Source organism: Aquarana catesbeiana, linkage group LG10 (genome assembly GCF_042186555.1).
Source record: "Aquarana catesbeiana isolate 2022-GZ linkage group LG10, ASM4218655v1, whole genome shotgun sequence".
Classification (NCBI taxonomy): domain Eukaryota; kingdom Metazoa; phylum Chordata; class Amphibia; order Anura; family Ranidae; genus Aquarana; species Aquarana catesbeiana.
Genome location: NC_133333.1, coordinates 14982745 through 14999422, shown reverse-complemented (window position 1 = coordinate 14999422; position 16678 = coordinate 14982745). Strand labels below are relative to the sequence as shown.

The window sequence follows — 16678 nt, the reverse complement described above, 5'->3', positions numbered from 1 at the left end:
CCGCCTGCAAAAGCGAACGCATACGTAAGTCACGCCTCCACAAATGTAAACGATGTTCAAACCACACATGTGAGGTGTCACATACATTAAGCCTGGTACACACGATCGGATTTTCCGCGGACAAAGCGTCGGACTTTTGTCCGAAGGGCGTTGGCCATGAACTTGTATTGCATACAAACGGCAAAGAATTGTCGGCCAACAAACACGAAACTACGTGGTCTGTAACTCTAAACTGGAACCTGTGAAAAAAATGTAACCGCTTCCCGGCCGCCTCACGCAGATATACTGCGGCAGAAGGGCACATACAGGCAGATTAACGTACCTGTACGTGGCCCTTTAAGAGGCGGCTTGCGGGCGCGCACCGGAAGCTCCACGACTGTGATCGTGGGTCCTGCAGACTCAAAGTCCACGGGGATCCCTGCGATCGTCTCACGGTGAGGAAGAACGGGGTAATGCTGATGTAAACAAGCATCTCGGCATTCTGCCTAATGACACTGTCACTGATCACAGCTCCTTGTAATCGGGAGCGGTGATCAGTGTCGTGTCAGACATTGCCACGCCCCCCTACAGTTAGAATCACTCCCTAGGACACACTTACCCCTACAGCACCACCTAGTGGTTAACCCTTCACTGTCAGTCACATTTACACCGTAATCAATACATCTTTAATTGCACTGATCGCTGTATAAATGTGAATGGTCCCAAAACCATGGCAAAAGTGTCCGATGTGTCCGCCATAATGTCGCAGTCACAATAAAAATCGCTGATTGCCGCCATTACTAGTAAAAAAAAAAAATTATCAATAAAAATGTCATAAAACTATCCCCTATTTTGTAGACGCTATAACTTTTGCGCAAACCAATCAATAAACGCTTATTGCGGGTTTTTTTTACCAAAAACTTGTAGAAGAATACGTATCGGCCTAAATGTTTTTTTATATATTTTTTGGGGGATATTTATTATAGCAAAAAGTAAAAAATAATGCGTTTTTTTTTCAAAATCGTCTCTATTTTTTTGTCTATAGCGCAAAAAATAAAAACCGCAGAGGCGATCAAATACGACCAAAAGAAAGCTCTATTTGTGGGGAAAAAAGGACGTCAATTTAGTTTGGAAGCCACGTCACAGGACCGCACAATTGTCAGTTAAAGCCACGCAGTGCCGAATCACAAAAAACTGCTCTGGTCTTTGGCCGGCCAAATGGTCCGGGGCTGAAGTGGTTAAAGCGTCGCCTATGGAGATTTTTAAGTACCGTAGTTTGTCACCATTCCTTGAGTGTGAGCAATTTTAAAACATGACATGTTAGGTATCTCTTTGCTCGGCGTAACATCATTGTTCACAATATACAAAAAAAAAAATATAGGGACAACTTAACTGTTTTTTTTTTTAATTCAATAAAGTGTTTTTTTTTTTTTTTTTAAAGTGTTTGTAAGACCGCTGCACAAATACAGTGCGACATAAAATATTGCAAAAATATAATTTTTATATATATATATATATATATATATATATATATATATATATATATATATAATGTTTGGGGGTCGTAAGTAATTTTCTAGCAAAAAAATACAGATTTTTTACTCGTGAGTAACAAGTGTCAGAAAAGGGCCTGGTCTTCAAGTGGTTAAACATTCCTGTGGCAAGCCTAGAACTATACTCAGACAATAGGGTTCAAAAGGAGGAAAACGTCTGACGTCACTTTCCATACGTTTCTTTATACAAGGAAGTTAGTTGTGACACGGAGTGTCGTTTCTCGGTAAGTCTTCGCTTTAGTATTAAAGTTCTCTTAGCTCTTAAAAGACGAGGAATCAATATACAGAAGGCTTCGTGATAGATCACATAATAAGAGCAGAGTTAGGAAAGGATTTGGTGGGACAAGACTTCATGTAGATGTTTCATGTAGATCAGGGGCCTTCAAACTTGTCACTACGAGGGCCACGTTGTTTATTTTACAAATATTTGCATGCAGAAAACAATCCCCGTTATGGAGTCCCTGCTTACATCAGAGTCTTCCTTACACAAAGATCCCCATCAGAATACCCGTTACATTAGATTCCCGTTTACATCAGGGTCCCCATCAGAGGTCCCCCTTACATTAGAGTTGCTATCAAAATCCCCCTTACATCACAGCCCCCCCCCATACGACAGAATCTCCCCTTACTGTATACATAGCTCCCAACTGTCCCTGATTTCGAGGGACTGTCCCTGATTTGGAGCAATGTCCCTCTGTCCCTCATTCCTCCTCATTTGTCCCTCATTTTGGTCTGATCTATATAGATGTACTGTATATAAAATGCACTTTTTATCTATCAAAAAAAGTGTTTTCCAGCACTAAACCTTTCATCTGATTTCTAAATTGCTGCATTTGTCAATTCCAAAAGCCGATATAAAGGAATAGTAGTGGTAAAAAAAAAAAAAAACACTTGTGGGTTTAACCAATCTTGTTTTTTTTTGCACAATTCTCCTTTAACCGCTTGCCGACCGCCTCACGCAGATATACTGCGGCAGAAGGGCTCGTACAGGCAGAATCACGTGCCTGTACGTTCCCCTTTAAGAGGCGCGCGCGCGCGCCCCCGGCAAGCGCCATGAGTCGGGTCGCGGGTCCCACGGACTCGATCGCCGTGGGGAGGAAGAACGGGGAGATGCTGATGTAAACAAGCATCTCCCCGTTCTGCCTGGTGACAGTGTCACTGATCTCTGCTCCCTGTCATCGGAGCAGAGATCAGTGACGTGTCACACACAGCCCCTCCCCCCCACAGTTAGAAACACGCCCCCAGGACACACTTAACCCCTACACTGCCACCTAGTGGTTAACCCCTTCACTGCCAGTGTCATTTACAGAGGAATCAGTGCATTTTTATAGCACTGATTGCTGTATAAATGCCAATGGTCTCAAAAATGTGTCAAAAATGTCCGATGTGTCCACCATAATGTCGCAGTCACGATAAAAATCGCTGATCGCCGCCATTTAAAAAAAAAAAAATATTAATAAAAACGCCATAAAACTATCCCCTATTTTTTAGACGCTATAACTTTTGCGCAAACCGATCAATAATCGCTTATTGCGATTTTTTTCACCAAAAATATGTAGAAGAATACGTATCAGCCTAAACTGAGGAAAGAAATTGTTTTTTTATATATTTTTGGGGGATATTTATTATAGCAAAAAGTAAAAAATAATGGGTTTTTTCAAAACTGTCTCTCTTTTTTTGTTTATAGCGCAAAAAATAAAAACCGCAGAGGTGATCAAATACCACCAAAAGAAAGCTCTATTTATGGGGAAAAAATAACATCAATTTTGTTTGGGAGCAACGTCGCACAACCGCGCAATTGTCAGTTAAAACGACGCAGTGCCGAATCGCAAAAAGTGCTCTGGTCAGGAAGGGGGTAAATTCTTTCGGGGCTGAAGTGGTTAAGGGGGTGTGGCAAGGGGTGTGTCCTATGCCTGCATGCTTTTGCTGATAGGTGTCCCTCATTACCATCTCAAAAAGTTGGGAGGTGTGCTGCATGTCAGGGTCCCTATCAGATTCATCTCTTACATCAGGATCCCCATCACAGTTTCCCCTACATCAGGGTCCCCATCAGAGCCCCCCTTATATTAGGGCTCCTATCAGAGTCATTCTTACATTAGAGTTGCTATCAGAATTCCCATTTACATCAGAGTCCTTTTACATCACGGCCCTCCCCTATACATCAGAATCCCCCCCCTTGCGTCAGGGTCTCTATCAGAGTCCCCCCCTTAAATGAATGTGGAGTACACACAATAATGCCCCGTACACACGATCGGACATTCCGATAACAAAATCCATGTTTTTTTTTTGACGTATGTTGGCTCAAACTTGTCTTGCGTACACACGGTCACACAAATCTTGTTGGAAATTCCGAACGTCAAGAACGCGGTGATGTACAACACGTACGACGAGCCGAGAAAAATGAAGTTCAATAGCCAGTGCGGCTCTTTTGCTTGATTCCCGAACATGCGTGGAACTTTGTGCGTCGGAATTGTATACACACGATCGGAATTTACGACAACTGATTTTGTTGTCGGAAGATTTGAGATCCGGACCTCAAATTTTGTTTGTCGGACATTCCGACGGAAAATGTCCGATGGAGCCTACACATGGTGGGAATTTCCGACAACAAGCTCCCATCGAACATTTGTTGTCAGAAATTCTGACCGTGTGTACAGGGCATAAGATGTTTTTTTTTGCATTCAGCCCTGACAGATTGCTGTACTAACAAAAGTCTTAGTACAGCAATATGCCCACTGTGCTATTGTGTTCTGACAAGGGATTGCCCCCCCCCACCAGAACACACCGCTCAGCGCTCGCAGCCATTGTCCATGCCAGATGGTTTCTGTTGAATTGGCCAATACCGGGGGATATTCGGCCGGTGTGTACATCAGATTACCCTTAACAATAGAGTCCCCCCTTACATCAGAGTCCCCCCCTTTTATCAGGGTCCCCATCAGAGTCACACCCTTTATCAGGTCCCCCATCACACTCCCTCCTTACATCAGAGTCCCCCTCTGAATCCCCCCCTACATGGGGGGGTACTGAAGCGAAGTCCATAGTCAACTGTCTGTGCACATTGAGGTTACCCCACTGACCTTAGATGTGGCCCAGATAAAATACTAAAGCGGGTCGGATGTGGCCCATGGGCCTTAGTTTGGAGACCCAGATGTAGAGGCTATAAATGTTTTGCTCCATATTTCAGGATAAAACAATAAAGATTTCATTCTGACCATTAATATGTTTCTAAATTCAATGGGTGCCGGCAGTTAAAGTGGAAGTAAACAGTGATTATCTCCTAAACTTGCACTGTTTAGGAGATATTTACACAACATGCAGCTGGTGACGTCACACCGGCGCATGCACTTTGAAGGGACGTCATACCACGCCAGCGCCGGAGTGACGTCATCACAGCCTCAGCCACTCAGAAGGAAGATTGGGTGAAGATGGCAGTGCCAGGGACAGCGCTGCACTGGAGGGCTCCATGTATGCGGTGCATACTAGTACATTAAGACTTAAACCTGCAGAAGGGCCTATAGCGTCACATTTGGTGACCCATTTGGCTACCCGCTGGAGTGCGCATGTGTGACGCCGCCATATGCGTTCCAACACTTCTACGACAAAACACAGTTATTATGTGGCTCCACCCCTAAGTCCAGGTTCAAGCCTCACCATCCAAGTGGACATAGAGTTAGAATATAATAATGCCGAGCGAAGCGAGGCCGTGCCCAAAGCGTGGCGAGCGAAGTGAGCGTGCGAGGGGCCCTGATGGTTTTAGTGTGGTGTTTTGTCCTAAATAGGGATGAGCCGAACACCCTCCGGTTCAGTTCGCACCAGAACCTGCGAACGGACCGAAAATTCGCACGAACCTTAGAACCCCATTGAAGTCTATGGGACTCGAACATTCGAAATCAAAAGTGCTCATTTTAAAAGGCTAATTTGCATGGTATTGTCCTAAAAAGGGTTTGGGGACCCGGGTCCTGCCCCAGGGGACATGTATCCATGCAAAAAAAACTTTTAAAAACTGACGTATTTTCGGGAGCAGTGATTTTAATGATGCTTAAAGTTAAAAAAAAAAGTGAAATATTCCTTTAAATATCGTACCTGGGGGTGTCTATAGTATGCCTGTAAAGTGGCGCGTGTTTCCCGTGCTTAGAACAGTCCCTGCTTGTGGCTTTAATGTAATGTCATGTCCTGGCAATATGGATGAACATCAAAGAGACAAACGGCATGGGTACCCTCCAGTCCATTACCAGGCCCTTTGGGTCCTGTATGGATATTAAGGGGAACCCCGCACCCAAATTAAAAAAAGGAAAGGCATGGGGCCCCCAGGCCCTTTATACTCTGAACAGCAGTATACAAGCGGTGCAAACAAGACAGGGGCTGTAGGTTTGTTGTTAAGTAGAATCTGTTTGTAATTTTGAACTGGTACATTTTTAAAGTGTAGCTCCAGCCAAAAAATCTGTTTTTAAGCTTTTTGGAAAACCTAGGGAAGTGTTATCACCCCTGTGACATTTGTTTTGCTGTCTGTGCTCCTCTTCAGAAGATTTCACCTCACTTTTTGTCCCAATGACAAATGTTTTTTGAAAATTTGGGGTTTTTAGTGAAACAAGGATTGGTGATAAATGATCAGTGGAAAGGAGACACATTTTTCCCATATTAACTCTTACAGGAGAGAATTTCCCTATGGGGTAGATTTCATCTCACTTCCTGTTGTCTCCTTCCGTTTGCAAGTAGGAGTCGTTTGTAAGTTGGATGTTTGAAAGTAGGGGCCTGCCCTATATACTCAGCAGAAATTTGGGCCTTAGTTGTGGCCTAAACACTGTAAGCCCTCACAGGGCCCTGCTGTGGTGGTGGCGGTGCTGGTGGCACAACACTGTAAGTCCTCACAGTTAATCTTGGTGGGAGCAGAAACAAGCCCTGCTGTGAAATATTCGATCAAGAATTGTAATTACATGCCCCTGTTGAACAGGGGCTGAAAAATTGGGCCTTTGGTGGTGGTGGTGCTGGTGGCGCAACACTGTAAGTCCTCACAGTTAATCTTGGTGGGTGCAGAAACAGGCCCTGCTGTGAAATATTCGATCAAGAATTGTAATTACATGCCCCTGTTGAACAGGGGGTGTAAAATTGGGCCTTTGGTGGTGGTGGTGGTGCTGGTGCCACAACACTGTAAGTCCTCATAGTTAATCTTGGTGGGCGCAGAAATGGGCCCTGCTGTGAAAGATTAGATCAAGAATTGTAATTACATGCCCCTGTTGAACAGGGGCTGAAAAATTGGGCCTTTGGTGGTGGTGGTGGTGCTGGTGGCACAACACTGTAAGTCCTCACAGTTAATCTTGGTGGGTGCAGAAACGGGCCCTGCTGTGAAATATTAGATCAATTTTAATTACATGTCCCTGTTGAACAGGGGCTGAAAAATTGGGCCTTAGGCACTGGTGCTGTTGCCACAACACTGCAACCCCTCACAGATACTCTAGTTGGAACGCAGGAACGAGCCCTGCTGCAAAGTATTGCATCAAAAATTGTAATTACACTCCCCTGTTAAACAGGGGCTGAAAAATTGGGCCTTAGGCACTGGTGGCGGCGCCCAGAACCAAAAATGTTCTTACAAGCCATCAGCATGATCATTGAGGAGGAAGAAGATAATTACTCAGCATAACAGGATAGTCACTCAGCATCAGCATAGGCAGTCTTTGAAGGGATTTGACATTTCAAAAAAAATTATTCGGTTACATCAGCATCAGGTGCTTGGTAGCTGGTGGTGATCCAAGACTGATTCATTTTTATGAAGGTCAGTCGATCGACCAAGTCGGTGGACAGACGCAACCTGTGATCGGTTACAAAGCCTCCAGCAGCACTGAATGTGCGTTCCGAAAGAACGCTGGATGCAGGACGGGCCAGTAGCTCAATTGCATACTGTGCAAGCTCTGGCCAGTGATCCATCCTCAAGACCCAGTAACCCAGAGGATTTTCGGTGGGAAAGGTGTCCAAGTCAGATCTTGCCAGTAGGTATTCATGCACCATGTAAAACAGACACTGGCGATGGTTGCTGGAACCGATCATACCTTGGGGCTGCGGACTAAAAAATTGTCTGAACGCATCGGTCAGACGGCCACCTTCTCCACCGCTCCTTCTTTGACTGACCGAAACCTCAGCAACACGTTGTCCAGAAACAGGAGTTTGTAACCTCCCAGTCTCTGGAAACGCGTTGCACAGACCTTTCTGCAAGGCCTCCCGAAGATGTTTCATCTTCTGCTCCCTCTGCGACAGCAAGATAAGGTCCACAACCTTACCCTTGTAACGTGGATCAAGGAGGGTTGCCAGCCAGTATTGGTCCTTCTCCTTGATACCACGAATACAAGGATCCTTCCGCAGGTTTTGCAGGATCAGGGAGGCCATGCAGCGTAGGTTTGCTGAGGCATTCGGTCCGGAGTCCTCTGGGTCAATAAGGATGACATGGTCCACAGCCACCTCCTCCCAGCCACGTACAAGTCCATGTGTTTCTTGGGACTGATCCCTTAAAGACTGCTGCTGATGCTGAGTGCCAGGCTCCACCTCCATACTGACACAATCCTCCTCCTCCTCCTCTTCCTGTGTGATCGGCAGGCACGCAGGAACACTGTCTGGATAAAGGGGGCCTTGAGAGCTAAGGAAGTCCTCCTCTTCCTGCCTCTGTTCTGCCTCAAGTGCCCTGTCCATTATTCCACGCAGCGTGTGCTCCAACAGGTGGACAAGGGGGACAGTGTCACTGATGCATGCACTGTCACTGCTCACCATCCTCGTGGCCTCCTCAAATGGTGACAGGACAGTGCATGCATCCCTGATAATGGCCCACTGGCGTGGGGAAAAAAAAAAAACAAGCTCCCCTGACCCTGTCCTGATGCCATAGTCGCACAGGTACTCATTGATGGTGCGTGTGCAGCTGCTGCAGCATGGCCAACGTTGAGTTCCACCTGGTGGGCATGTCACAGATTAGGCGTTCTTGGGCAGGTTAAACTCCTTTTGGAGGTCTGCCAGCCGAGCACTGGCATTATACGACCGGCGGAAATGCACACAGACTTTCCTGGCCTGCCTCAGGACATCCTGTAAGCCCGGGTGCCTGCCCAAATACCGCTGCACCACCAAGTTAAGGACGTGAGCCAAACAGGGCACATGGGTCAGTTGTCCCTGTTGGAGGGCGGAGAGGAGGTTGGTGCCATTGTCGCAAACCACCATTCCTGCCTTAAGTTGGCGTGGCGAGGCCAAGACATTGCCTTCCACATGCTGGTAGAGAGCCGGAATCGCCTTCCGTGAGAAAAAGTGGCGTTTGGGTACCTGCCACTGAGGAACCGCACATTCCACAAACTCATGGAAGGGGGCAGAGTCTACCAACTGAAAAGGTAGCAGTTGAAGTGCTAGCAATTTTGCCAAGCTAGCATTCAACCGCTGGGCATGTGGATGGCTGGGAGCGAACTTCTTTCGGCGGTGCAGCAGCTGGGATGGGGAAATTTGCCTGGTACAATCTGCCGTCGGTGTACCGAAAGCAGATTGCCCACAAGTACTTGACTGTGACACACCTAATTCTACACCTTCATTCCTCTCAGTGCAGGTCTCAGAGAGGACTGAAGGTATAGTGGGGTTGGAGATCTCAGCTGATGAGGAGCAAGGAGAGGTCCTCTTTGTTCTTTGGTGTGGGTCTTTTAGATATGCTTGCCAACGAACTGGTCAAGCATGTGGTGCCCAAGTGGGAGATGTTTTGGCCACGCGAGATACGCTTGAGACATATGTTGCAAATAACAGCGGTGCGATCTGATGCACTCGTTTCAAAAAATGCCCACACCAAAGAACTTTTGGAATAACGCGCAGAGACAGCAGCGCCCTGCACATGTGGAGTTTTGAGTTGTGATGCAGTCAGTGTGCTGCCCTTAGACTGGCCCCTGGAGAGCATCCTGCCTCATTGGTGATATGCCTCCTCCTCCTCCTCCTCTCTCCTGTCAGGCACCCACGTTGAATCAGTGACCTTATCATCCCCTCCCTCCTCATCACTGGAGAAAATCTGGCAGAATGCTGCAGCAGGGGGAGCATGACTGCCAGATTGCTGTCCTTCTTGGGTACCCCCTCTGTCCATGCTCACGTTACTGCCTTCATCTAGCTCAGTATCATCATTAGAGCCTTCTAAACGCTGGGCATCCTCCTGGAGCATGTACCCAACACTGTGGTCAAACAGTTCGAGGGACTCTTCAGGGGGACATGGTGGGGCTAGAAAAGGAGTCACTGATGCCATTGAGCCAAGGGAAGAGGCCGCGTTGGCAGCTGCTTTGCCAGACAAAGTACCCTGAGCATGGGTGAGAGAGGATGAGGAGGATGAGGGCAGCTTGGTTATCCACTCGACCAAGTCTTCTGCATGTTGCGGCTCAACACGGTCAGCTGCCGAAAAAAAGGCCAAGCGTGTCCCACATGTGCTAATGAGGATGCACCATCTCCACGACCAGCACTGTTGACTCTAGACACAGAGCTTGCTTGCCCTCTTTTATTGGCTTGTGACTGTCTGTAGCTGCACTAAGCTGGGATATATATATATATATATATATATATATATATATATATATATATACTGATACTGCAGCTAGCAAAATCAACTGCCTGCCTGTAGTATGAGAACATCACCAACCTTCTACAGGTAGCTTTAGCTGAACACTGTGCAGAGGTCGCAAAAAACTAACTTGTAGCTTATTTAGCTGCCTGCGGTAGTGATAGGATCAGGAAAACACCACCAACCTTCTACAGGTAGCTTTAGCTGAAGACTGTGCAGAGGTCGCACTACACTAACTTGTAGCTTATTTAGCTGCCTGCGGTAGTGATAGGATCAGGAAAACACCACCAACCTTCTACAGGTAGCTTTAGCTGAAGACTGTGCAGGGGTTGCACTACACTAACTTGTAGCTTATTTAGCTGCCTGCGGTAGTGATAGGATCAGGAAAACACCACCAACCTTCTACAGGTAGCTTTAGTTGAACACTGTGCAGAGGTCGCACTACACTAACTTGTAGCTTATTTAACTGCCTGCGGTAGTGATAGGATCAGGAAAACACCACCAACCTTCTACAGGTAGCTTTAGCTGAACACTGTGCAGAGGTCGCACTACACTAATTTGTAGCTTTAGCTGAACACTGTTCAGAGGACGCACTACACTAACTTCTAGCTTTAGCTAAACACTGTGCAGAGGTCGCACTACACTAACTTGTAGCTTTAGCTGAACACTGTGAGGAGGACACACTATACTAACTTGTAGCTTTAGCTGAACACTATGCAGAGGTCGCACTACACTAACTTGTAATTTTAGCTTAACACTGTGAGGAGGACGCACTACACTAACTTGTAGCTTTAGCTGAACACTGTGCACTACACTAACTTGTAGCTTTAGCTGAACACGGTGAGGAGGACGCACTACACTAACTTGTAGCTTTAGATGAACACTGTGCAGAGGTCGCACTACACTAACTTGTAGCTTTAGCTGAACACTGTGAGGAGGACGCACTACACTAACTTGTAGCTTTAGCTGAACACTGTGAGGAGGACGCACTACACTAACTTGTAGCTTTAGCTGAACACTGTACAGAGGTCGCACTACACTAACTTGTAGCTTTAGCTGAACACTATGCAGAGGTCACACTACACTAACTTGTAGCTTTAGCTGAACACTGTGAGGAGGACGCACTACACTAACTTGTAGCTTTAGCTGAACACTGTGCAGAGGTCGCACTACACTAACTTGTAGTTTTAGCTGAGCACTGTGAGGAGGAAGCACTACACTAACTTGTAGCTTTAGCTGAACACTGTGAGGAGGACGCACTACACTAACTTGTAGCTTTAGTTGAACACTGCGAGGAGGACTCACTACACTAACTGTAAATAGTCTAGCTGCCTGACTGTGGTACTAATAGGATCAAAAGAACACCAGCAATTTTCTTCAGGTAGCTGTAAATACTGTAACAACACAAGCCTGCCTGTCAGTAGCAAGATAACAGGAATGGATCTATCTAAACTGAATACAGTATATATATATATATATATATATATATATATATATATATATATATATATACACACAACACCTGGGATGCATATATATATACACAATACACTGTAAGTGCAGCTAACTGACTGACTGTCCTGCCTAATCTATCTAACTTAAATCAAATGACACTGTCTGTCTCTCTCTCTATGAACGCCAGAACACACTACACAGGGCCGCCATGCAGGCGGCCTTATATAGTGTGGGGCGTGTACTAAATCCCCTGAGCCATAATTTGCCATAGCCTCCTTGGCTTTGGCCAATTATGGCTCTACTGTTCAGACGGCGCTGTGATTAGCCAAGCATGCGGGTCATAGTGCATGCTTGGCCAATCATCAGCCAGCAATGCACTGCGATCCCACAGTGAATTATGGGCCATGACGCGCCACACGAATTTGGCACGAATGGCCCATATCATTCGCAATTCTGCGAATGGGCGAACAGACTCGAACACGAAGCTCATCCCTAGGCCTAAAAGTGTTGGAACGCATATGGCGGCGTCGCTCATGCGCACTCCAGCGGGTAGCCAAATATGATGGGTCACCATATGTGACGCTACAGGGCCCATTGTTTTTTTTTAGTCTTCTGTAGGTTTACTACCGCTTTAATTGTCTTGTGAGTGTAATATTTCATCTACAAAAAAATATTTCTATTATGTGCATGGACATATGAACTGCACATTATCAGCAGCTCACTGCACTACATTATTATATTGCTTAGGCAGCCCATACATTTAACATTTTTCCATTCAACCAGTGAGTTGAAAGTAAAAAAAATATTTAATTTCCCCATTCACACATCTAAAGGGGATGGTGGTATCCTCCCCGCTGTGATGTGCCCTGTACACACAATTGGACATTCCGACAACAAAATCCATGGGTTTTTTTTTTTCCCACGGATGTTGGCTCAAACTTGTCTTGCATACACACAATCACACAAATCTTGTCGGAAATTCCAAACGTCAAGAACGCAGTGACGTTACAACACGTACGACGAGCCGCGAAAAATGAAGTTCAATAGCCAGTGCTGCTCTTCTGCTTGATTCCGAGCATGCGTGGGAACTTTGTGCGTCGGAATTGTGTACACACGATCAGAATTTACGACAACGGAATTTGTTGTCGGAAAATTTGAGATCCGGATCTCAAATTTTGTGTGACGGAAACTCCAACGGAAAATGTCCGATGGAGCCTACACACGGTCGGAATTTCCGACAACAAGCTCCCATCGAACATATTTTCTGTCGTGTGTACGGGGCATAATTGTGTTCTGATGGCAAGATGCCTTCCCCGCTGTTAGGATACTTTGATCAGAGTTGCTGGCTATAGCCGACAGCACCGATCGATCAGGAAAAACTTAGCAGACTGGTTGTAAAGAAGTTAAACCAGGGGGCACACACAGCGCATGGGTCAAAATTTGGGCAGTCCCTGCTGGACAGTCCAAATGTCAATCTGTGTACGGCCAGCTTAAAGGAATAGTGCCCCATCATTGGTATTATTTGGAGGATTAGTGCCCAACATGGTTATTAGTTGGAGGTATAGTGTCCCATCACTGGTAGTAGTTAGAGGTAAAGTGCCCCATCATTGGTATGAGTTGGAGGAATAGTGCCCCACAATTGGTATGAATTGGAGGAATAGTGCCCCATCATTGGTATTAGTTGGAGGAATAGTGCCTCATCATTGGTATGAGTTGGAGGAATAGTGCCCCATCATTGGTATTAGTTGGAGGAATAGTGCCTCATCATTGGTATGAGTTGGAGGAATAGTGCCCCATCATTGGTATTAGTTGGAGGAATAGTGCCCCATCATTGGTATTAGTTGGAGGACTAGTGCCCCATCATTGGTATTAGTTGGGGGAATAGTGCCCGATTGGTGGTATCAATAGAAAAGTGCCCCATCAGTAGTGTCAGTTGCAGGAATTATGCTCCACTGTTGGTGTCCAGTGGGAGGAATAGTATCCCAAGGGCCAGATTAGGGCAATCAAAGGGCCATAGTTTGGAGCCCACTGCTATATAGGAATAAGCATGAACTCTCCACCCTATATTTTATACAATGTGCTGCATCATTTAATATTGAGCAATTTTTTTCCAGTGCTTCAAATTATAGATTTTATTTTTCTTTCAGTGATGGCGGCTGCTGAACTGAAGCTTGAGGTGACGTGTTCCATCTGTACGGACATTTTTACAGATCCCATCACCCTGATATGTGGACACAGCTTCTGCCAAGTTTGCATCACAAGAACATTTGACTCTCAACAGGACGGGGAATACTTCTGTCCAGAATGCATGAAGAAATTTGGAAGACGTCCAGAATTAAAGAAGAATCAAAGATTATCCAACATTGCCAACCATTTCCATTCTGTGGAACTAAAGGGAGACCAACCTGAGAAGGTCTGCAGTTCTTGTGTTGACCTTCCTGTACCTGCTGTTACATTGTGTCTACCCTGTAAAGCTTTTCTTTGTGATGTACATCAACAGGAACACAGCAAGTCACCAGAACATGTCCTCATCAATCCCAACACTTCCCTGGAGGACAGAACGTGTCCTGTCCACAAGAAGATCCTGGAGTATTGCTGCATTGATGATGGTACGTGTATCTGTACTCACTGCATGACCTCAGACCACAATGGGCACAAAGTGTACACAATAACTGAGTTTTTGCAGCAACAGATAAAAAATCTAAACCCGATTCTGGAGAAATTGTCCTCTAAGAGAGAGGAAAGTGAAACAATGCTCCAGAGTCTGCAGGATCACAAGCTGAAGATAGATAAAGAGGCAGATGGTGTGGCTGGGAAAGTCAATGCCATAATGAAAGGCATCAGGATAAAACAAGAGGATCTAGAGAATAGAGTACTGGCTGAGGTCTCCAGGCAACGAAAACAGATTTCCCTCTCAGTCTCGAACGATATCCAGCAACTAGAATACGAAAAGTCTGCAATAGAAAAGAAGATCACTCAAATTGAGGAGCTGAGTAGAACTACCAACCCGATATCTGCCTTACAGACTGCAGGAGTTTTGCTTTGTGTCCCAGAGGAGGAATATAATTTGGACACAGGGATGGGTAGACAAATGATCCATAAAGCAGGTGACCTGGAGAAGGATGTAATCCTAGAGACTTTGCATTCTGGGCTATCAAATATTGTGGTGGGAGCTGGAAAAGTTTTAGCTGATGTTAATATGCCACTCATTTTGGGCCAAGGAAGCACTACCCAAGAAATGTTACCTGGTGTAAACATAGCTAGTACCCGTTTGCTCATCTATGATTACATGGATAATGACTATGATGATGACATTGATAATGACTATGATGATGATAATGATAATGATTATGATAATGACTGTGATAGAGACTTTGATTATGATAATGACTATGATAATGATAATGATTATGATAATGACTGTGATAGAGACTTTGATCATGATAATGACTATGATAATGATAATGATTATGATAATGACTATGATAATGATTATGATAATGACTATGATAACGATAATGATTATGATAATGACTATGATAACGATAATGATTATGATAATGACAATAATGACTACGATAATGACTATGATAATTACTTTGGTAATGACATTGATAATAACATTAATAATAACTTGGATAATAACATGGTTAATGACATTCATAATGACATTGATATAACTTGGAAAATTACATTGATGACGACATTGATAATAACGTTGATTATGACATTCATGATGACATTCATGATGAAATCACACTAGTAGTAGTGTGTGGAAGGTAGGAATTAGCAGAAGGAATGGGGGCTATTAATTGAGCCTTAACAAGTTCACTTCAAAAACAACATGAGCCTGCTGGCTGTTTGGAACAAATCTTGGGACAGCTATCTATCCAGATCTCGGGACAGCTATATTGAAGGTACATCCCAATACCGGCACATACAAATGCAACTATCCATGTTCCATCCAATTGGATACCAGTTCGTTTGTAAACTGTTACACTATTTCTAAATAAGTCGTACCTATACAAAGATTCCTGTTTTTGGTCTCTGGATCCCCCATTCTGGAATTACTCTATTTATCTTTGTGTGCCTACTGATTGAGATTCTTGTTACCTTGATCCCTGGTGTGGGTTCCTTTGTTGGGTCGGGTTTTCCTCCCTCGCCCCCCCCCCTTTTGGTCATTAGTGGGGTGGCCTCTCTCGTCTCCAATCCTCCTGAACGCTTCAGGGTCAGCATAGCCATATCTCCAAGCTTTTAATTATTGATGTGACATAGCAAGACACCTGCTCTTAGATGATATCATAGATACCTCTACCACTTTCCCCTGATGAAGACTAATAACGCATGACCTTGAAACGTGTTGGGTATTACTCTGTCTATCAGTACAAGGGTGATTCAAAATAGTGGTTGTGATCTCGTGATTATTATGCAACACATATTTCATGTATTTTTGTATTTTGTTTGACATAGTCAATTCTGTGTCTCTTTTTATATCTTGTAACATTAAAATTATATTTTACTTTTTTCATTTGCTTATGCCCTTCAATGTCCCACCAGAGGGTCTCTTTTTATTTTGTGTACCATTCCGCCTACTGACACCAATGATGGGGCACTTTTCTTCCCGCTGACACCAATGATGGGCCACTATTCCTCCCACTGACACCAATGATGGGGCACTATTCCGCCCACTGACACCAATGATGGGGCACTATTCCTCCCACTGACACCAATGATGAGGCACTATTCCTTCCACTGACACCAATAATGGGGCACTATTCCGCCCACTGACACCAGTGATGGGGCACTATTCCTCCCACTGACACCAATGATGAGGCACTATTCCTTCCACTGACACCAATGATGGGGCACTATTCCTGCCACTGACACCAATGATGAGGCACTATTCCTTCCACTGACACCAATGATGGGGCACTATTCCTTCCACTGACACCAATGATGGGGCACTATTCTTCCCACTTACACCAATGATGGTGAACTATTCCTCCCCTAAATACAAACGAAACGGCACCATTTCAACCCACTGATGCGAACATTGGGACACTATCCCTCCCACAAAAACCAGTAAGGAGGCACTGTATGCTTCCACTGATGCCAAGGCATTTTCTAATACCACTACTCA

General features: G+C 45.0%; 1 protein-coding gene across 1 annotated transcript; it reads left to right on the top strand.

Annotated features, from left to right (window-relative positions):
• Positions 1-1694: 1694 nt before the first annotated feature.
• On the top strand, positions 1695-16062 carry LOC141110371 (uncharacterized). The gene is made up of 2 exons (XM_073601682.1): positions 1695-1756; positions 13686-16062. Exon 2 carries the CDS (start codon positions 13688-13690, stop codon positions 15299-15301), a length of 1614 nt encoding a protein of 537 aa, XP_073457783.1. The 5' UTR covers positions 1695-1756; positions 13686-13687; the 3' UTR covers positions 15302-16062.
• Positions 16063-16678: the final 616 nt, after the last annotated feature.